Source organism: Amblyomma maculatum, chromosome 4, assembly GCF_055883805.1.
Source record: "Amblyomma maculatum isolate TAMU_Amacu chromosome 4, ASM5588380v1, whole genome shotgun sequence".
NCBI lineage: Eukaryota > Metazoa > Arthropoda > Arachnida > Ixodida > Ixodidae > Amblyomma > Amblyomma maculatum.
In genome coordinates, this window is record NC_139347.1 from 181,342,655 (window position 1) to 181,365,181 (window position 22,527).

The 22,527-nt window shown below is 48.6% G+C and overlaps 1 protein-coding gene across 1 annotated transcript in view; it reads right to left on the reverse strand.

Annotated features, from left to right (window-relative positions):
* Nucleotides 1-792: 792 nt before the first annotated feature.
* The window catches only part of LOC146193772 (protein obstructor-E-like), a 37,714-nt gene continuing 15,979 nt past the window's right edge, over nt 793-22,527 (reverse strand). Inside the window, exons 3-4 of the mRNA XM_084600126.1 lie at nt 13,906-14,111; nt 793-919 (exon numbers count right to left, since the gene is read on the reverse strand). Of these exons, the coding sequence (XP_084456252.1) occupies nt 872-919; nt 13,906-14,111 (254 nt within the window). The 3' untranslated portion in view covers nt 793-871. The remainder of the gene's footprint in view (nt 920-13,905; nt 14,112-22,527) is intronic.

The following is a 22,527-nucleotide window of genomic DNA, read 5'->3' on the forward strand; positions in this document are numbered from 1 at the left end:
TATCGCCGACGCCGATTGCTTAGTTCCTTTGCGATCGCAAGTGATACCAATAAAGAGTTGATTTCTGCGGAGATCCTCTATTCATTTTTTACCAATGGCAATGTCACCACCACGTGGCAATATGTCCCTTTTTCTTATAATAAAATGTTGGTAGTGTGCGCATGTGGTGTCCTTTGCTTTCTTGTCTCATCTTTGCGCCGTATCAACAAGTCATCAACAACACGCCTCTCAGGCCGTCATATTAATGGCTTCCTCTTTTTTTTATCGCGAACCTGGTGGATTCGCTCGACACAATGCTCGAGGACCTTGCCTGCCCAGATGACGCCGCGTATTTGCAAAGCCTATAGTCTAGCCTCTGCTAAGGAGCTTACATGTTGCGCCGCCAAGCAATATGTAGGCTCCTCTACGTGAAATGAAACAACGGAGCAGATGAAATTTCACAAAGACGGCGATGTTTACTGCAAGGCACGGGAGTGTGTTGCAGTTTTACAGAGGCATGATCGCCTGTATTGACAGGCTCTTGTGTCTGGGAATTTGAACGGTTCGTTGTGTACTGGACTCGAAACCCACAAGTCAGCGAATAACCAGGATGCTAGGATTACGGAAGAAAGGCTGCTTTTTGGTCTGCGCCCAGCCTAATTATCCTAAATTTTAATAACAAAGCACCTTAGCCTATAGGGCTCTATCTAGTAGCTGATAATGCGAAACAAGAACAGAGCAAACCTGAATCAATGCGTGATGCCCTAGGTTTGTTTTGGGTTCTGAGTGCCCAACAAGAGAGAGAGCTTAACGTTACTTGGAAAACGTTTGCTGTTTTATTTCCATACACGCCGCGTAGCACCACCACAAGTTGTCATCTTCTTCTCAACTACTAATTTTCCTCCGTGTACGACTGGTCCTTAGCACCTTCAACGGACACCTGCATGACACAAGAAGAAAACACACTAGTTGGCATCATATGAGATTGAGCGGCTGTTATGCACTTCCTTCTTCCGAGAGCCGCTTTGAAAAAAGCTTAGGTAGTTACGTTTTTCTCACTAAAATGCAGGAGCAGTGTATTCAGCGAGAAAATGGTTGGGTTTGTGAGGTGCAACGTCCCAAAGCGACTCAGACCATGAGAGACGCCGTGGTGGAACACTCCGAAAATTTCGACCACATGGGGTTTTTAACGTGCACTGACATCGCACAGCACACAGACGCCTTGCTGGTCATCTCCACTGAAAAGCGGTCGCCGAGGCTGAGATTCGATCTCGCATCCTTGGGCACAGTTGTCGTGTGCCCTACCAGTGCACAACCCTTGCAGGGCATTCTAAAGTGAAGGCTTCTGATGAGATGCATAAGAAGAGTGCAAACAGCCACCAAGATCAATTAAATGGTAAGAATGTTTTGTTTTTAGTACATTAAAGTAAATTATTGTAATTGAATAGATAACTGGGTGGTAGTATTAAAGGAAACAACCCCAGAGGAACCTCAATTTATGATCTCCAAATTTCGCGTCCGGTGCGACCTAAGGCTGTTGAATCTTTCCCTTTCTGGCTATCTGTGTTGTGACGTGTGGTTGATTCTTAAATTTACGCAACCATTTTTTTTTCACTAATATATTGTCTTGACTTAACGAGCACAGGCGTCGAGTGAAGAGCGTCGCGTAGACGTACAGACATTTGCAGGCGGATCCACAAAGAAGGCTTTTTAATCTCCGAACATGGTCTAGCGCCAGCGCTCCTCCCGCGCCAATAGCCGCTTCTTCGTTTTTAAGGCGGCGACCACGCGGTATTATGCATTTGGCATTATTTCTTCCCGCGAAAAGTAAGCATGGTCTCGTTGGGAAATTAGATAGATGCAAGAATCCCGGCGCAGCCAGTCAAGTACTCTTGACAACTACGATCCACTTCTGACCGGTCGATGAAAGAGGAAAAGGTACCAGGAGGTCATGCCTACTTTGCCGAACGGTATTTGTGTTGGATCGATATCTTAAGCATGCTGTGAGGTTGTAGCGCAGTCGTCTTTTGCCGCTGGCGTTGCCGGCAGGTACTTAAGTAATCCTTGACGCTGGACACAAGCTGTGGCCAGTAATACCTCTGCCATACACTGGACAGGGTGCGAGTAAAACAAAGATGGTCGGACGTTGGTTCTTCGTAATATGTAGAAGTTAGCTCTTCTCATGGACCGGATGGTATGACGAGAATTTAGGTTCTTCTACTGGAAGCAGTATTCCTTTTGTAGAGCACAACACTCAGGTTGCACATGTATGAAAGCCCCAAGCTAGGTGTCGGAGCATAACCGGGTGCCCTCCTTAGAGATCCTCGATGAGCACGCAGCTGCAGATCTGGGTCGGCACGGTGTCTGGACATGAGGGCGGACGTGCTGACTGCTCCGAAGAAGCTTCGTCGTTCGCGGCGGTTTGCGGATGTGGATCGACTGGAGCGTGTTGCAGGCTGTGAGTGTCCGTGTGCTTCCGGTCAAGTGAGGGCGAAATGGAATTCTTGCAGGCGTAATTCCCAACAGCTGAGCGGCTGCAAGGCCCTTTCAAATTCTTGAACGAACACAAGCAGTGGGGATCGCTGACGACACGATCTTCTATACAGGCACGGGTGAAGCTGAGCGGTGGCCCACACTACCGCTAAACATTCATTTTCGGTCGTAGAGTGGTTCGCCTCAGCACGCGAAAGGGCTAGTATAGGCTATTACTCTGTCAACGCCGTCTTGCCCCGCAGCAAGGACGGCGCCAAGGCCAACGTTGCTTGGATCTGTGTGGATTATTTCGCATTGATGAAGAGAGAGAGCTGATTAATGAAAAACAGATAATTTAGCCGGCGTTTCTTTGTGGAAGTGGGCAACCTTGTTCATCATCATTATCATCAGCCTGACTATAACCACTGCAGGGCGAAGGCCTCTCCCATATTTCTCCACATAAATCAGTTCTGTACTAGCTGCATCCACTTGACCCCTGCGAACTTCTTAACCTCATCCGCCCACCTAACTTTCTGCCGCCCCCTGCTTCCCTGCGTCCTTCCCTTGAAATCGAGTTTGTTACCCTAAGCAACCATCGGTTATTCTCTCTTCGAACTACATGTCCTGCCCATGCCCATTTCTTCCTAAATTCCACTAGAATGTCGGTAACTTGAGTTATTTCTCTGACCCGCTCTGCACGCTTCCTATCTCTTAATGTTACCCCTACCATTTTTCGTTCCATAGCCCTATGGGTTGTCCTCAACTTAAGTAGAACTCTCTTGGTTCGCCTGCACGTTTCAGCCCGATAGGTCAGTACAGGTAAGATGCAAGTGTTGTATACTTTCCTCTTGAGCGATACCGGTAAGCTGCTAGTCATAATCTGCGAGTGCTTGCCAAATGCGCTCCATACCAGACTTATTCTTCTTGTTATTTCCTTTTCATGGTCAGGATCTGCGGTTACTACCTGTCCTAAGTAGACATATTCGCCTACTACTTCCAGTACATCGCTAGCTAATGTAAACTGCTGTTCCTTCCCGAGGCTGTTGAACATTACCTTAGTCTTCTGCATATTGATTTTCAAGCCTACCTTTCTACTTTTACTGTCTAGGTCATCAATCATTATTTGCAGTTCATCCCCCGAGTTGCTTAGCAAGGCAATGTCATCAGCAAATCGCAGATTACTGAGCTATTCTCCATCTACCCTTATCCCTAACTTCTCCCATTCCAAGCCTCTGAATACTTCCTCTAAGCAAGCTGTGAATAGTACTGGGGAGCTTGTGTCTCCTTGCCTAACACCTTTCTTTATGGGAATTTTGTTACTTTCTTTATGCAGAACTATGGTTGCTGTGCAGCCACTATATATATCTTCCAGCACTTTCACGTACGGCTCGTCTACCCCCTGATTTCGCAATGCCTGCATCACCGCCGAGGTTTCAACTGAGTCAAATGCTTTTCGTAATCAATAAATGCTATGTATAAGGGCTGGTTATATTCCGAGCATTTTTCTATCACCTGATTGATGGTATGGATATGATCGATAGTAGAGTACCGTTTCCGAAAACCTGCTTGATCCTTTGCTTGATTGCAGTCTAAGGTTGTCCTGATTCTATTAGCGATTACCTTAGTAAATACCTTACACGTAACAGACAGTAAGCTGATTGATCTTAATTTTTAAGGTCCTTAGAGTCCCCTTTCTTATGAATGAGGTTAATGCTTGCATTCTTCCATGGTTCCGGTACCGTCGATGACACCAGGCAACCTTGTTAGGAAGAGTATATTATGAGCGTGCGGCAACCTTTACACATTTGTTAGCCTTCTAGCGCCTAATCATACAGACTATTTCTCAATCAGAAACATTCAATCTCATATGCATATCTTAAAAGGTGGCGCTCGGGCAGACTACCAAATATGTTTTCAAAATGCTATCGTGGCATTTCCTCCCATTTGGAAAAATTTTGGCTTACAATAACTAGATATATTTGTCGATGTCCATATTGAATATAGTGTCTACGCTTCAAGCCTGTCTTACATCGGATATTCTGACACCCATTTTTTATCCTTTGTACAAGTTCTGAATAGTCCTCGTTACTCTCCTCTGAACCTTTCCGTTTTTTTTAGTAATATCATAAGGGTTATGTACCGCTTCTGTGATCTGCGCTGCCGAAGATATCGCAGGCATGAAGATAACCGCATAACATCGCTTCTTGGGCTGGTTGGTGCATACTTGAATGGTTAAAAAAAAAACTGCACCGAACGCCACTCACAAATGTGAGTGGTGCCTGTGTCTCGTCTTCTTTCTTGTGGTGTGGTTCGTTCGGCGCATTTTACCAATTCAACCGAACCACCATGCCGCCAATAATTAACCCGCGCCGCAGTGGCGTAGCGGTAGAATATCCACCTCGCATGCAACAGGACCGGGGTTCAAATCCGGTGCCTCGCAATTCTCCACCGGACAAAAAAAAAAGCAAACCGCGTGTCGATGGAATTGCATAAACAGGATTGGGGTGCGACCTGGTGCTAGTGACCTAGTGCGACCTGATGCTACTTTTTATACCTGCCAGACCGCGAAGCCTAGGGGAGGGAAACTACCGGGCCTCATGCAACCTGTAGAGAACCGATACCTGTGGGAAATCGTAGCCTGCGACGTAATGGGTCCCTATTCCAGATCAGTGAAAGGGAATCGCTATTTGTTAGTATTCACTGATCATTTCTCGAAATGGGTAGAATTGTACCCCCTAAGTAAGCTAGACTCTAAGATAACTTGGGATAAGCTACTAGAAACTTTCACCCGCTTTGGCTTCCCAGCTCAGCTGGCATTATCAGTGATAACTGATAATGCCACGTATTTCACCGGTAGTATATTCAGTGACACCTGCAAAGCTCCTGGGGTGCAGCACAAAACGACTACGCCCTACCACCCTCTAGCAAATATAACGGAGTGAGTGAATCGAAATCTCAAGACTATGATGGTGGCATTCACGGAGCGGCACAAGGAATGGAGCGGTCGTATCCAGGAGATGGCTTTCGCCACAAGAACCATGGTAAACCGGTCAAGATGTTTTACGCCAGCGGCCATTCTCCTTGGTCATGAGCTCAGGTTCCCTATTGAGAATGATCTGAATGGCTCTGATTTACCGGCTCTTAGCTATTCTAAATTCGCGCATGATCTTTCCAGCCGCTTGGCCGAGGCTGAAGGAGGCAAGGGAGAACTTTGACCTCGCCCACCTGAAACACTGCAACCAGTTCAACAAGGGAAGGCGACCTTTGGAGTTCACAGTCGGCGACAAAGTCCTTCGCCGCATGCACCCACTAAGGGTTTGCTGCTTCTCTCGCACCGCGATGGACTGGCCCTTACACGATAACAAAGCGCGTGCCTCGGCTATTGTACTTTATTTGTCCTGTGCAGGGTTGCCGAGAAATCGAACCAGTCAACGGGACTGATCTCCGAGCGTACCACGGTCGTCCATTAGCCACATAGAACCACTTGACCTACCAGGCATTACGGCTACCCATGTTCGGCGGATACCTCCAAGCATACACCCCACCAGCAGCAGTACCGGTTCCGTCCTTTTCCCGCGGTATTTCTTTGTTTACGCCTCGGGAGGTCCCCGGTCTTGAGAGGGGGGAGTGTGGGGCGCACAGCCCCTTTTAGCGCTTCATACCGCGCACGCTTTTTCCAGTTGTGCTGGTGTTTGCCCGGGCAGCGTGAGTAAGCACGAGCAAGCTGCCTGGAGCGGGGGCGGCATGTTATCGGCGCGAAGCCAAAGGCAGATAAGCGCGTGTGAAGCAAGGCTCAAGGCTTTTTGCCGGGCGGCGGGCCAGCGAAGGGTGGCCAGCGAGCGACACAGGCCGGCGTGATGTACAGTCGAGCGCGATTTGAAGGTTATCGCGCGAGCATCGACCAGCCTAGCCCTCCAGGCACCTGGCGGCCGAATTTGGAACAGGAAAAATTATGATTTCGCACTATTCTCTCCCTCGTTCGCTGTTCCATACAACAACCATCCCCCCCCCCCCCTCCCCGCGACAAACGCACCACATTTTCTCTCTATTCTAAGCTTTCTATTTGGTGCGATAAAGGGTTCAATTTTAGATAATACCGAAGAATACGTCGTGCGCACAACGATCACTGCCTGTTCGCAGAACCAAAAGTAAGAAAAGAAAAAAAAAGGAAGTGATGTCCCAGCAGGGAGTGACGGCTGCTGAAGGAACAGCAAAAAAGAGCGAGGGAAGCTGGCTTGATACCTCCCTCGCCTCGGCAGAGAATTCTGGGCCATGGCGCTGTTCATGTTCCCGGTCAACGCTCGCGCGATAACCTTCAAATCGCGCTCGACTGTATGTCACAGATGACGGAGCGGAGTCCTGCCAGACGAAGACGGAAGCATTGCCTACAAGAATGGCTTAGGAATATTAGCGTAAGTTGCTGCTACGAGAGAAGGAATGTTTTTGTACTGCCGTTAACGCTTTGGCCCTATTACTCACCCTATTCGCGCCGCAGTGTGTTTCGTGTTGTCGCAGTAAAGCCCATAACCTTGTTCCGTTTTATTCTTGATAGTCCATCGTCGCAAAACTCGACGGCATGTTTTCAGTTCGGTTTTGTCCATGTTGTTCCTTTTTTATTTTATACTTTTCTGTTGCTCTGGAATAAAGCGGTGTTTTTAAGAAAGACTATGGCTCGCGAACCCGTATTCTAGAAGGCGGTAAAAGAAAAGAATTCGGGGTAAATGAGGGCAACGAATTGAGGTGCGGAAAGGAAAGTAATAGGCGTAACAGAAGCGTGCAGTATTGAGGGAAGAAACGCTAGTTTATAATATTTAATCGAAATGAAGAGAAAATAATGGGCAAGATGCGAAGAGAATATATCGATAGTTCTAAGCGTAACCGACTGTATTATGAGCGAAAACAAACGTAGGCAGGGACGGCAAGTATACATATAATGCCGCAAGATCTTCAAAACAGTATTTGTTGTTTTTTAACAGCCGCCGGCATACAGGCTTATCACTCGGATTCTGGACCGCGTATCAGTTCCTTAATCTTTGTTTGTTAATGCTCGATGTCGCGAGTCACACCTTTATCAGTTTTGTTGTAGTGCAAGATGCACCGAGATCTGTCTCGAAGGTTCCGGCCACTCAGGTGTCTTTCCACAATGTTCCAGCCCGTGCTGGTAGCTGTTTGCGACGTTATCTAGATTGTTCTGTGCAGCCTTTAAATTGAGCGTTGCCGAGTGTGACGAGCATTCTTTGTTCGACGATCGACGAGCACATTTGTTTCTATCGCCGCCGCCGAGTTGCTTAGTTCGTTTGCGGGCGCAAGTCAGCCCAAATAAAGAGTTTCTTTAGCGCAATCATCGACCCTTCATTTGTGTCGTCGACCTCGTCACCACTACGTGACATCTGGTGGAGGTGCTGCCTTTGATCCTTCAAAGGAAGACCCAAGCCGTGTTCCTGTCGCCCTGGAAGACCAGCCTACAGGTCACCGAGCCAGCCGCCGACTTCAAGGCCTACAACCCGAACACGGTCTGCTGCCTGACCCCATTCGATCGCGGAAGGCATCAACGCTGACAATGGCCCAGCCTACAGCACCGGTTGTTTTCGTCCAACCCCGTCAGCCCCCTTGCTTCCATGGACGACCGGATGAAGATGCTGGAGATTGGATGGACCTTTTCGACCGTGTGGCAAAATTCAACGGCTGGAACGACGCTGCGAAACACAGGCAGGTCTACTTTCTTCATCAAGGACATGCCCGAGTTTGGTTCGAAAATAATGAGGCAGCTATGAAGGACTGGGACATTTTCAAGGAAGCGTTTTTGACAGCTTTTTCAAGCGTCGTCCCAAAGGGAAGAGCACAGGCCCTCCTTCAGTCAAAACTTCAACTTCCAAACGAGCCTGTCCTGGCGTACGTTAAAGAGATGAAGCGCCTCTTTCGCCGCGCCGACCCTAACATGACTGAATGTGAGAGAGTCAAAGTTTTAATGCGAGGCGTCAAAGGATCGCTTTTTGCAAATCTTGTCCAAAATTCGCCAAAAACCGTAGCGGAATTTGAAACGGAAGCGTCTGCCATCGAGAAGATGTTGTACACCCGGATGCGCCACTACGAGCGACCACTTCAACCAGACTATTCAAGCCACTACCCCAGCGCATCTGCGAGTGGAGAGAACCTTCGGGACCTCATCCGGGAAATCGTGCGAGAGGAGCTCCGCCGATTGACGCCATCATCGCAACAACCCCAGGTGGCGACGCTCGCGGACGTCGTCCGTGAAGAAGTCCAGCAGGTGCTTGGCGTTCCTCAAGCGACGGCTGCGACTGTTCCAGCACAAGAGGCAACAGCAATGAACTACGCTGGTGCATTACGTCACCCTGCGCCCCGACGTGATGACTTTCCGAACCCTCGCCGCTACCGTCCTCTTCTTGAAAACCGCCCCTTGGCCCCCGCCCGCCAAGCATACCAACTACCCCCAAACCCCAGGAAGTGCGACGCCTGGAGGACTGCAAACAACCGGCCATTATGCTTCCACTGCGGTGAGGCCGGCCACATTCTGCGCCGCTGCCCGCACCGACGAATCGGTCTCCGCGGATTTGCAGTCGACGCTCCACGACCACGCCCAGGTGAACGAACACAAGAAACTGACAACTATCTGCGTAGAGGTGAGATTGCGCCACCAAGCCGTCGGTTAAGATCTCCATCGCCGTACAGGGCCCGCTTTGCGTCGCCAGGCCGTACCTATGATGAGAGTATGCGCGGAAGGTCCCCAAGCCCGCGCAGGGGAAACTAAACAGAGCAACCTTTGGAGGGGAGGTTGCTCAACGGCGAAAACACGAACATCCTCCGCCGCAGACAACCACTAACGACGACGCAACCATTTCATCACCGCTCCACACGACGACACCGACGACAACACGATCAGAGTGCAAGCCGACACCGCCGCCCAGCGAAGTAACAATGGTATGCCCCGGCCATGACCTGAAGCAACGACGGAGCCGAGATCGGACACTAAGGCCCACGTGCTATGCGAGGACGCTAACAAGTGACCTTGAAGTTGATATCGACGGTCGCAGAGTACTAGTAGACACCTTAGTAGACACCGGAGCTGACTATTCAGTCGTTAGTGGACCGTTAGCCTCTCAGCTCAGAAAGGTTACCACCGCTTGGGATGGCCCGCTGATTCGCACAGCAGGTGGCAACCTGATTGCTCCATCGGGACGATGCACTGCAAGAATAACCGTAAATGGGCGCACTTACCCCACCAGCTTTGTGGCCTTGCAGCAGTGCTCCCGCGACGTGATTTTAGGCATGGACTTCCTAAATGAACGTAGGGCTATCATCGATCTGCGATCCAAGCTCATCAAGCTTTCTGCAGACAAAGCCATTCCTGCTACGACGACGTCGATGCAACACATCCCTCTAAACGTCCTAGATGAAGAATTGAACGTCCCGCCCGATCAAGTATCGCAGTCTGCGTAGGTAGCGCCAACATCGAAACCGCTGAAGGCATCGTCGAAGGAAATATCCAATTGCTCTTAGAACGACGTGTCGGCATCGCAAGAGGCATCACGAAATTCCGGAGAGGTCAAGCTCAGGTTCTGGTAACAAACTTCAGCGAAGAATACCGGCATCTCAAGAAGGGCACGACGATCGCTTTTCTCGACGAATTAGCGGACCTCAAAGATGTATTCGCCCTCCACGACCAAACGCTGGAAGACGCACCGGACCTATTCCGTCAGCCCCCATTTGACATCAACCCGGCATTGACCAACAACAGGAAAGACCAGATTCTCAGTCAGCTTCGAAGCTACGGGGAGTGCTTCTCATCGTCATCGAAGGTAGGATAAACACCACTGGCCAAGCACCGCATAATAACGGACGAACACACCCGACCTCTGCGCCAAAGCCCGTATCGTGTATCGCCGCGAGAACGCCAGGCCATTCGCGATCAAGTTGAGGAAATGCTGCGTGATGACGTAATCCAGCCATCGAACAGCCCCTGGGCGGCACCAGTCGTTTTGGTGAAGAAGAAGGACGACACCCTTCGCTCCTGCGTTGATTACAGCCGCTTGAATAGCACAACGAAGAAGGATTTCTACCCGCTTCCCAGCATCGACGACACTCTTGACCGGCTCTGCAATGCAAGGTACTTCTCATCGATGGACCTGAAGAGCGGATATTGGCAAATTAAGGTCGACGAAAGAGATCGCGAGAAGACCGCATTCATCACACCGGACGGCCTTTATGAATTTAAGGTGATGCCATTTGGCCTCTGCTCCGCACCAGCCACGTTTCAACGAGTAATGGAAACAGTCCTGGCAGGCTTGAAGCGGCAAATTTGTTTGGTATATTTGGACGACGTTGTTGTCTTCTCGTCAAACTTTGAAGACCACCTAAAACGACTACAGACAGTGCTGGAAGCCATCAAGTCATCGGGGCTAACGCTAAAAGCAGAGAAGTGTCACTACGCCTACGAAAAACTCCGATTCCTAGGTGACATCGTTAGCAAGGACGGTATTCGCCCAGACCCGGAGAAAACAGCTGCAATCGCACAATTCCCACCGCCTGCCGAAAAGAAAGCTGTGCGCCGATTCCTTGGGCTGTGCGCTTACTATCGACGATTTGTCAGAAACGTTTCGCGGATCACCGAACCGTTGACGCAGCTTACAAAGTTGTCGTACCTTTTAAATGGGAAGCGTCGCAAGGAGAGGCCTTTGACGAACTTAAGCGCCGCCTGCAATGCCCTCCTGTACTTGGCCACTTTGATGAAAACGCCGACACCGAAATTCACACCGACGCGAGCAGTGTAGGCCTAGGAGCCATTCTCGTCCAGAAGAGTGCCGGACAGGAACAAGTAATCGCCTACGCTAGCAGGTCCCTCACAAAACCCGAAGTCAATTACTCGACGACCGAGAAGGAGTGCCTTGCGATCATCTGGGCTACTTCTAAGTTTCGTCCATACCTATACGGCCGACCATTCAAGGTGGTAAGCGACCATCACGCGCTCTGCTGGCTGGCTAATTTGAAAGATCCTTCCGGCCGCCTTGCCAGATAGAGCCTACGACTTCAAGAATTTGACATGACTGTAGTCTATAAGTCGGGCCGGAAGCATTCCGACGCAGACTGCTTATCCCGCGCTCCTGTCGATTCTCCCCCGAAGGACGATGACGACGACGCCTTTTTGGGACCGATAAGCGCCAGCAGTTTCGCAGAACAACAACGATCGGACCCTGAGCTGAAAGTGCTAGCCGAATACTTGGAAGGAAAGACCGCTTCCCCTCCTGGTGTGTTCAGGCGACATTTATAATCCTTCACGTTAAGCAATGGCCTCCTCGTGAAGAAGAACTTTGCACCCAGCAAGACCGCGCAGCTTCTCGTAGTGCCTAAAACCCTTCGGCAAGAAATTCTGCAGGCGTTGCAGGATGAGCCCACAGCAGGCCACCTCGGATTTGCTCGCACGTTGCGTCGAATCCAGGAGAAGTATTACTGGCCGCGACTGCCTGCCGAAGTTTCCCACTACGTGAAGACGTGTCGTGAGTGCCAACGACGCAAGACGCCGCCGATCAGACCAGCAACACTACTAAACCCGATTCCGCCCCCAATCCTGCCCTTTCAACAAATTGGGATACATCTCCTCGGCCCCTTTCCATCTTCGTCTATGGGTAACAAGTGGATCATCGTGGCCACTGACTACCTTACCCGTTACGCCGAAGCAAGAGCACTACCAAATGGTACCGCGGCAGAAGTCGCCAAATTTTTTGTCGAACAAATTCTCTTGCGACACGGCGCCCCAGAGGTGCTCATCACGGACAGGGGAACGGCGTTTACGGCAGAGTTGACGCAAGCCATCCTGGAATACAGTCACACAAGCCATCGACGAACAACTGCGTACCATCCCCAGACCAATGGCGTTACGGAGCGCCTGAACAAAACGATCGCGGACATGATCGCTATGTACGTCGACGCTGAACACAAGACCTGGGACGCCATCTTGCCGTACGTGATCTTCGCGTATAACACGGCAGTCCAGGAGACGACCAGAGCGACCCCGTTTAAGCTTGTGTACGGCAGGGAGCCCACGACGACGCTCGACGCAATGCTGCCGCACGTAACCAGCGAAGACAACTTTGACGTCGCCGCCTACCTGCAGCGTGCAGAGGAAGCCCGACGACTCGCACGGCTGCGTATTAAAGACCAACAGCGCACCGACAGCCGACGATACAATTTACGACGACGCCACGCAGATTACAATCCAGGAGACCAAGTGTGGGTTTGGGCACCAATTCGTCGTCGCGTATTAAGTGAAAAGTTGTTGCGTCGATACTTTGGGCCATATAAAATCCTTCGCCGCGTCGGACCACTGGACTATGAAGTCATTCCCGACGGAACGTCAGCATCACAACGGCGACGCGCACGCCCCGAAATTGTACATGTTGTACGACTAAAGCCGTATTACGCGCGTTAAAGAATCTGTGGTGTTTAAACTTTGCAGTGTTTATGTTTAAGTTTCTTTGTTTTGGAACATCGAGGCGATGTTTTTTTAAGGGGGGAGTAATGCCGCTAAACCTTCAAAACAGTATTTGTTGTTTTTTAACAGCCGCCGGCATACAGGCTTATCCCTCGGATTCTGGACCGTGTATCAGTTCCGTAATCTTTGTTTGTTAATGCTCGATGTCGCGAGTCACACCTTTATCAGTTTTGTTGTAGCGCAAGATGCACCGAGATCTGTCTCGAAGGTTCCGGCCACTCGGGTGTCTTTCCACAATGTTCCAGCCCGTGCTGGTAGCGGTTTGCGACGTTATCTAGATTGTTCTGTGCAGCCTTTAAATTGAGCGTTGCCGAGTGCGACGAGCATTCTTTGTTCGACGATCGACGAGCACGTTTGTTTCTATCGCCGCCGCCGAGTTGCTTAGTTCTTTTGCGGGCGCAAGTCAGCTCAAATAAAGAGTTTCTTTAGTGCAATCATCGACCCCTCATTTGTGTCGTCGACCTCTTCACCACTACGTGGCAATATTGAGGGATTATGTTACGAAGTTTACGAAGATGAAATGGATGCAGCTCAATTGACGGTGGAAAAATAGCGTGCAAAGAAGGACGAGGACAACTGAAGAAACGTAGGACACACGAGCTCTGTGTGTAATATGCGCCTTCATTTTCTCCTCTCCTTTTTTGCGCGGTATTTTTCAATCATGAATAACCAACACGCCCAGAATGCTACGGTATCAATTGACGTATTATGGCGTTTGCCCTGCCATGGATGTAGCCACGCTGCTGATGATGGTGTTGTTTGTGCATATTATCAACACTTTTCCAAACCTGCGCAAACGCAATTACCATTCAACTCGCTTTTGTTTCGAGCTCGTTGCTTGTAAAGAGGATCAAATCGTAATAAAGCTCTTTCAAAATCCATTTGATTTCCTTGTAGAGGCCACTATAACTGGAACTGTCAACGGAAGCTGAATGAATGTGGCGTACCTCAACGGCTTCATGCTCGCAGCCGGAAACCCTGGCTGCCCAAGCGCAGCCGCCAACTTCCGGATCGAAGGCGAGCCCCTTCTGGCAGGAAAGCGTGGATGCTTTGCCATTGTTGCAGCTGTAGAATTCCTTACAGACACGTGGATGGTCCACGTGTGGGAAGAAACCATTGGCACGGGGGCACTTGCGCGTGGACTTGGCCTCCTCTGCAAAAAAAGGGGAAAAATCGGTTCATTCTTTTCTGAATATTACAGTGAGAGCATAGTTGCATGCACCACAGTATAAAAGACAGCGGACGCAACTTAAACAAGGAATGTTTTTCACAAACCGTGCTACTGAGGTGCAATATAAAAATATGTGCCTTTATCTGTCGCTGTCCTCACATTCGCAGGCCTGAATTTCGGCAGGGTTTGCGCTTTGGACGACGTGCATCGTTTGTCTAAGGCATGTGGGAGCAGGAACAAATCAATCATTAACCTAAATAATGGTGCATACGAAAGAACGAAAAACTACGCTGGGCTGTTCAGGTTCAGTTCAGTTCAGTCGTTCAGTCGTGTCCGACTCTTCGTGACCCTATGGACCATGTCACGCCACGCTTTCCGGTGTCTCACTATCTTCCTAACATCACATAACTTCATTTGCAGTGCCTCGAGGATGCCATCTAACCATCGCGTTCGCTGCCTAACCCTTCTCCGGCGACCCTCAACCTTTCCCAACATCAAATCTTTCTCCAGCGACTCCTCTCTTCTCATCAGATGACCAAAGTAGCTGAGCTTTAACTTTAGAATTTGACCCTCCAATGAGCAGTCAGGGTTTATGGTCGACAATATCGACTGATTTGATCTTCTGGCAGTCCAAGGAACTCTCAAAAGTCTTCGCCAGCACCACAATTCAAACGCGTCAATTCTTCGGCGGTCAGCCTTTTTCACAGTCCAACTCTCGCATCCATACATAACAACTGGAAAGACCATAGCACGAGTTAAACGGATCTTGGTTGGCAGACTAATGTGTCTGCTCTTTGCTAGGCGGTCAAGGCTAACCATTGCTCTCTTTCACTAAAGCAGGCGTCTCCTAATTTCATGGCTGCAGTCTCCTTCCGAGGTAATCTTGGAGCCCAAGAAGAGAAAATCTGTCACAGTTTCCACTTCTTGTCCATTGAAGCTCCAGGACTTGATAGGGCAAGACGCCATGATCTTTGTCTTTTTAATGTTCAGTTTAAGCCCAAACTTCTCACTTTCTTCTTGTACGCGCATCAGAAGTCTTTTGAGTTCCACTTCCCTTTATGCCAATAAAGTTGTATCATCCGCATATCTAAGGTTGTTGATACGTTTTCCAGCAATCTTCACTCCAGCTGAAGACTCGTCCAGACGGGCCTTCCTCATGATGCACTCTGCATATAGGTTAAATAGGCAGGGCGACAGTATATTCATGTTATTTGGAGATCAGTTTCTCTGAGACAGAGCAGACGGAATCGAAGATAATCAAATAACTTCTAACGAGGACCAGTAGCTACATTTAGTCACCGCACAATTAACTGTTCCCAATAAAAATTTAACCCCTGTATTAGATGTCTGGTGCGGCCACTTTATTTCCTCAACAAACTTCCTAATCTCGTCCGCCCGCTGCCCAATTTTCTTTTTCTTGCCATCCAACCTTCACGGAAATCGCTTATCTTGACTGCAATTTCTTTTTGGTTGCGTCTACTATATCGTTTTGTGACGTTTTTTTTTACCAAGCCAGGTTCCTCTTAACCTAAATACGTTTCAATTATCTTTTTCCCTGGCTCGTTTCGTTGAGCGCAATTTAGACTCAGCCTTTGCGCCAGCCTCAACGTTTTTGTAGCATAGATGACCACTGGCAAGGTACAGCAGTTAGGGACTTCTCGTTTGAGAGTAGTGGTAAACTTGGGTTCAGGACCTGATAGTAGTTGTCAAATGCACACTGCACCATTCTTATTCTCGTTATAAAACTCTCGTACTTGCCATCTCCGATCGCTCCCTGCCCTAAGAAAATGTATGCCCACTACTCTTTTAAGTCTACTCTTTTAAGGTTAATTGGAGGAATATGGGAGAGACCTTCACCCTGCAGTGTGTATAGTCAAGCTGATGATGATTATGATGATGATGATACTCTTTTAAATCTGCAGTTAGTATTGTATACTGCTATTATGTTCACAAACTGTTCAATATTCCTTCAATTTTCTGCATATCACTTTTACAGCCACTGTTCTGTTACCCAGTCTATATTGATATGTGGCATAAGGCTAGTACTACCACAAGGGAAACCACAAGTGGTGATGAGAGACGTAGGTATTCAGGCAAGCACAACCGTTTCTTCAGTTTCGTTGTCTATCACTCTGTAGTCAATCGTTGTCCTCTTCAATGGCATATACGCAACATTACCTCGGCGCGAAAAGCGAACTACAGCTGGAGTGGTACGGCTTCATGCGAGTGACATGAACGATTTCTGTACGGGGCATATCGAACTGTTGGTGTGGGAGCACAGGGGTGACCTCGTATGTCACGCAAGTGACCGGCCACAAAACACGGTAGGGGCCTGTGTAGAGCGGCAAGAGCTTCTCACAGAGCCTAATTCCAGAGCAAAAGAAGAGAGTCCGGAGAGTAGTGGAAATCCCGATGAATAGAATCATGGCGGCGTTTTTGAGAGTTTTGAGAGGAAGCCAGTCGGCGGCGAGCAATATCACGGGCGGTATCAGCTCGGGATATTTCGTCACGAACATAGGAACTTGCTTTAGTGCTCGGAGGAAGTACGCTGTCAAATGGAAGAGAAGGTTCACGGCCGAACTGAAGATATAAGGGCGAGTAGCCCATTGTATCGTGACGGGATGAATTATACGCAAATGTTGCAAACGGTATCAGCCGATACCGGTGATCAGTCACGGTGATCAGCCGATACATTGAAGCATCTCCGTGAGTGTGCGATTGAGGAGTTCGGTGAGGTCGTTCGTTTGTGGATGATAAGCGGTGGTGAAGTAGTGCTTAATGGAGCAGTGTCGGTGAATTTCTTCGACTACTCGAGCAAGAAAGCAGCGACCATGGTCAGTGAGCAGCTGGCGCAGAGCACCGTGGAGCAGAGTAACGTCGTTGAGGAGAAACGCTGCCATGTCAGTTGCACAACTGGTGGGTATCGCTCGTGTAACGGCGTAGCCACCGCAATCTATTTATACCCGGAAGCAGACAGAGGGAAAGTCCAAAGGAGATCAAGGCCAACTCGGTAAAATAGGTCTATTGGGATTTCGATCGGCTGTAGGGATCCAGCAGGCACAACCAAGGGCTTCTTCCGTCGCTGACACCTGTCACAAGAAGCCACGTAACGACGAACAGAACCGTAGAGGCCTGCCAAAAAAAGCGCCGGTGGATGCTGTCGTACGTACGTGATACGCCAAGATAACCCGCAGTGGGCGCGCTATGAAGCTGCTGAAGAACAGAGGCACGCAAAGAACACAAAGCATAGTTGGTGCATAGTTGCTTGCATATATGTTGTAACAGCGCAAACAAGATAATAAATAACTCTCGGGCATTAATATCATGCATGAATGGTAACAAACTTCAAGTCGGACAATGCGCAACCATGTACTATGGTTCCCGAAAAAACTGCATTGAGAGTGTGCCTTATAATGGAATTCATATTTATATTTGCCCGCGGTGCAAGTTTTCTGTTTAACAGTGAAAATATATTCGTTGTTTTCTCAGAACATGTCGTAGACTGCTTTCTCTTGACGACTGCACGTCATTCAGATGTATGCTTCGAATATGAGCCATCGTACTTTCAAGCAACCGTTGAGTGCAGCCGTTACCAAATCCTTCTCTTAAGGCCGTCTTCCTAACCCTTTATCCAAACACAGGCGCTGTTTGTAGGCCAGCTTGCACCCAACTTGCATGAGCCATCATGACAGTTGGGTGAAATTTAGGGTAGGTCAAGCCTGTCCATCTGAGTCTCTGATTTCGCCGTATAATAATAATAATAATAATAATAATAATAATAATAATAATAATAATAATAATAATAATAATGATGATAATAATAATAACACTAAATAAACACCCAAGAAACAGCACAGCAAAACGGGCCCATCTAAGCCAATACTGGCTTGTGTTACGTGGCCCGGCATCGTCGGCTAGGCGATGTGGATACGATATACAATATAGCGGCATAAATTGAAAACCAAAGAAAAGAAAACAGATGATTTGAAAATAGGTTGCACATTAAATGAGCATAAAATCAAGGAGCGGTTACGGCAAGAAAATGTGACAGGTGGAAAAAACAAATTGTTATAACATGTCTAAAACACGCTTCAATTCAGACCTCGAATCAACCGAAAGACATTTGGGATATACACGCAGCATTTTGCTGCTCCAAATCTAGTCTGAAAGGCGGAACAACAAAACGCAGTTCATTACGAAGCAGGCGCGAGCTGACATGTGGGCGTTTGAAATCCAGAAATGTCGCAGCACAACCGTAGAAGTAAATAGAATTTGAAAGGAAGGCAAGCCAACCTCATGAAAAATATCTCTGCCCGAAGATGAGTGTAGGCAACTTCCGGAACAGAAACCTTGAACCGTTATAGCATATCTCAACACACACAAGAGAGTGCACAATGATCTTTTTGATCGAAAACGGCGCAAAAGTTTTGGTATTAAAAATCAAATAGGCAGCAGCTCTAAGTTTGGAGCACACATTTGCCCCATGGTTTTGCCATGATAAGTCGAAGTGCATATCGTGTCAGCGTAATAGTGCACGAGTGCAAGTACTGATTAAGGAACACTAGAAGCCTCAATCTTCAAGGGGTTTTTGAAGTTTCGTCTTGCTGTAATTGGCAGTAAGCTTATTAGAAACCAGGACATAGCTTTACGTACCGACTACTGCAGATATTAAACTGTCGTCTTATAATCAACATGTTGTGTAAGCATATTGAAACACTTCACCCCTAAAATTACTGAACAGAAATCAAATAATAATAATAATAATAATAATAATAATATAAGCTGCAACTGAACCAACTCTTCCATATCCTTCGAGCTTGTTCTGCTCCTGTGCCATCTATCTGATGCCCCACAAACTTCTCATCCGCCCATCTATTTTTCGGTTGCCCTTCCCTTGGAGTCCAGCCTGTCACCCTGTGAGATAACCAGTTTTCTTGCCTTTGCATTTATTCTGCTTGACTTGTACTAGAATACCATTAGTTCCCGCTGGTTACCTGATCCATCCGACGCGCTTCCTGTCCCCTATATAACGTTACACTTACAAGTTTCCATTCCGCAGCTCTTTCGTTCTTATTCAACTAAAGATGAACCCTCCACGTTTCTGCCCCGTAGGTGTTGAGCGGCTAGATTGGGGTGCTACACAATTTGCTCTAGAGGGTAAACGGTGGTTCATTGCCATCAGGATAACTCCAGAACGACCAATCTAATTCTACGGTGGCTAGATGGGTAGGTGTGCCGACCGGCAGGGCACAAAGCGTAGTTCCGCGTGCCTCCGCTTCATGACGACGAAACTGGCGCTGCTGTTCTCCGCCCGGTGCTCACCGGCGGATCGTCTGCTACTTGTCGCAATCGCATCGCGCGTTTTGTTAACCTAATTTTTGTTTAAAAACATTACTTATTACTTGCGTTATCAGTCAAAATAGTAGCTGAAACTGACACTTTTGCGGTCTGGCATTGAAACAATAAACAGACGACACTAGCTACCTTTTTTCTCGTCTGTTTGCTGTCTGTCATCGTCCACATGCAAGCACCGTAGCGGAGCAGGCGCTGCGCTTTTTGTGAGAAGTAATCGGAATGAAGACCAAAAAGGACACAACTTGTTTCGCACTCTTCTGCAAATCCGGCTACAAGTCATCGAGAAAAGGACTGAAAGTCTCGCTGTTTTCGGCGCCGCGGGGTCCCGAACTGTTCAAAAGGTGGGAGCTTGCTCTTCATCGTGCTGAAAAGAGGTTGCAGCCACACTCCGTTGTGTGTGAGCGGCATTTTGACCAGGAGTCTATCCGAACGGGATTACAAATATATGATAGAAGGCAACATTGTTAGCCTCCCACGTTCTCACCCACGATTAAGGAAAGATGCCGTGCCTTCTGCCCTGCCCGATGCTCCTGCTTACCTGTCAAGAAAGGTGACCGCGAAACGAAAGACGAAGAATTCCACAGGCTGCCGCCCAACCAAGGCTGCCAGAAATGACAGCCACGACCTTGAGACAGTGCCGGACGATCCAGTACCTTCAAGCTCCAGTGAAGGTATCTCCACGTGTGTAACCGAAGTGTCACCTCGTCCGGTTGACATTGACTTCACTACCTGCACGGTATCCCACAGCGGCTGGACACATCACTCTATTGAAGATTCTGGCGCCTCTGCGTTCTCGACTTGCAGAAAAAGCGGACAGAGCATCGTTCTGCTGAAAGTAATACTCCTGAAGCACTGTGCGTCAAAACTGCGAGCCACCGTGTCCGTGCAAGGCGCCGTAACAAAGAAGCTGGATTTGGAAACTCGTGAACAGGTTGGGGACCTTTTGGCTGACATGGATGCCATGATTCCATGTCAGGGCATAAAATGCAATGACCAACTTGACACCGTCCTCGCGAAATCCAAGAATATAAGAATCCACGGAAACACAACATTCAGCTCCAAATGCGTCGGCATCGCCACAAGTCAAAGAGACTCCTGTTTGCATTGCCTATACGCAAAAAAGTTGCTCCTAAATCAGCTGTCGTACAAAAGAACAAAGGACCGGAGGTCGAGGGACCGCGAAAAGAAGAGAAAGCTTGTAACCGCAAAGTTCAAGAGACTGAAGCGAAATATGTTTACTCTTGAGACAAAACTGGAAGAGATGAGGAGGAAGAACTCAAAACTAGAAAGCTGCGCGCTCATGTCAAGAATAGAAAATTTGCCAGTAAGACAACAGTCACAAGTCATGGCCTGTTTAAATGCTTCAAAGCGGAAAAGCACGAAGGGTTTTAAGTACCAGCGCGAGTGGCTGCTCGAATGCTTGATAATGCGGATGAGGAGCAAACGGCTTTATGAGCACCTGCGCAAGGAGAAGATCATGCTGCTGCCCGGCAGAACGTGTCTCCAACGGTACCTGCGCGGATTTCGAAGCGGATTCGGCTTCAACAAACGGGTGTTTGCTACCTTGAAGGAAATATGCATATGCATGACGGAGCAGCAACGTCATGGCGGCATTATGATGGATGAAATTAAACTTTCCGAGAACCTGACGGTCAGTCACTACGGGAAAGTGAACGGTTTGGTGGACCTCGATAAATTTTCATCTAGCTCCAGCTCAGAATTGGCGGATCACGCCCTAGTTGTTCTCTTCCAACCATTAACGGGAAAGTGGCACCAGGTGCTTGGCGCTTTCGCCTCGAAGGGGAACGTGAAAGCTGATGTGCTAGCAAAAATTACGGTGGAGGGTGTGATAATGGCAGAAAATGCCTCACTTTTTGTGGATTTCATAACAACAGACGCTGCTAGCTGGAATCGTTCCATGTGGCGTATTTTTGGAATTTCTGGGAAAGCAGGACAAGTTGTATGCAAGTCGCCGCACCCTGTGGACAAGAACCGCTCCTTGCACTTCGTCTCCGATTTTCCCCATTTGGTGAAGAATGTAAGAAACAGCTTGCTCCAGCACCCTTTAACAACTCCTCAGGGCGTGGCATCCATCAGTCACGTTGATGCCGCATGGCAGCTAGATCAGCATAGCCATGTCGGTTTGAAGGCTTTGCCCAGAGTGCACAAAGCTGTTGTAAGGCCCGACACATTCGAGAAGATGCGCGTAAATTATTCGTTTCGCTTGTTCTCTGATGATGTCCGGCGGTGTCTTTTCACGTATAGACAGCAGATTGAGCGCAACCACGGTTCAGTTCACGCGACCGATGAACTTGTCAAATTGATGCAGGAGATCATCAGCATCATGACTTCAAGATTTCCAGCTGCCGCCCTCCGCCCGAACTCTGCGAAAGCTCGGCGACTTGTGACTTCCTCACCTATTTTGATGAGTGGCAACGCTGTACTCAGAAGGAGGGATTCTTGGAGCACTGCAGAAGGCCTCCGAGTCACGCTGTCGAGCACTCTTTCCCTCTTGGGTTATCTGTCGTCCAAAATAGGCTACAGGTACTTAATGACCGCCAGACTAAGCCAAGACATCTTGGAGCAACTGTTTGGGGTTCTGCGACAAATGACAGGATTAAGTAACGACCATCCAACCCCCGTTCAGTTCTTGATCTCCATAAACACTCTGGAGTTCATGAACTTGGCCAAGTCACCTGATCATGGGAATGTTTCACCTAGTCTACTAAACAGCTTGCTTGACACCGACAATGTCATAGCAAAAGCAGCAGAGGTATGTGGACGACTTACTGGACATAAAGAATGTGCAGGCAGCACACGAAATGCTCAGCGCTTGCCAGCTTAACGACCACAGCAGCCTGGCGGTAGGAAAAAGCGATTCGCGGCTGATTTTCTATTTGGCAGGATACGTGGCGAGAAAGTTTCTTTCAAAGACTAAATGTGCCGATTGTGCCACTGTTTTGCTGGCATCGCCAGAAGCTCCCCTTCCGCCTGTGGCCGCTCTCACATCCCATGTAAGCTTGGGGAACCTAATATTCCCATC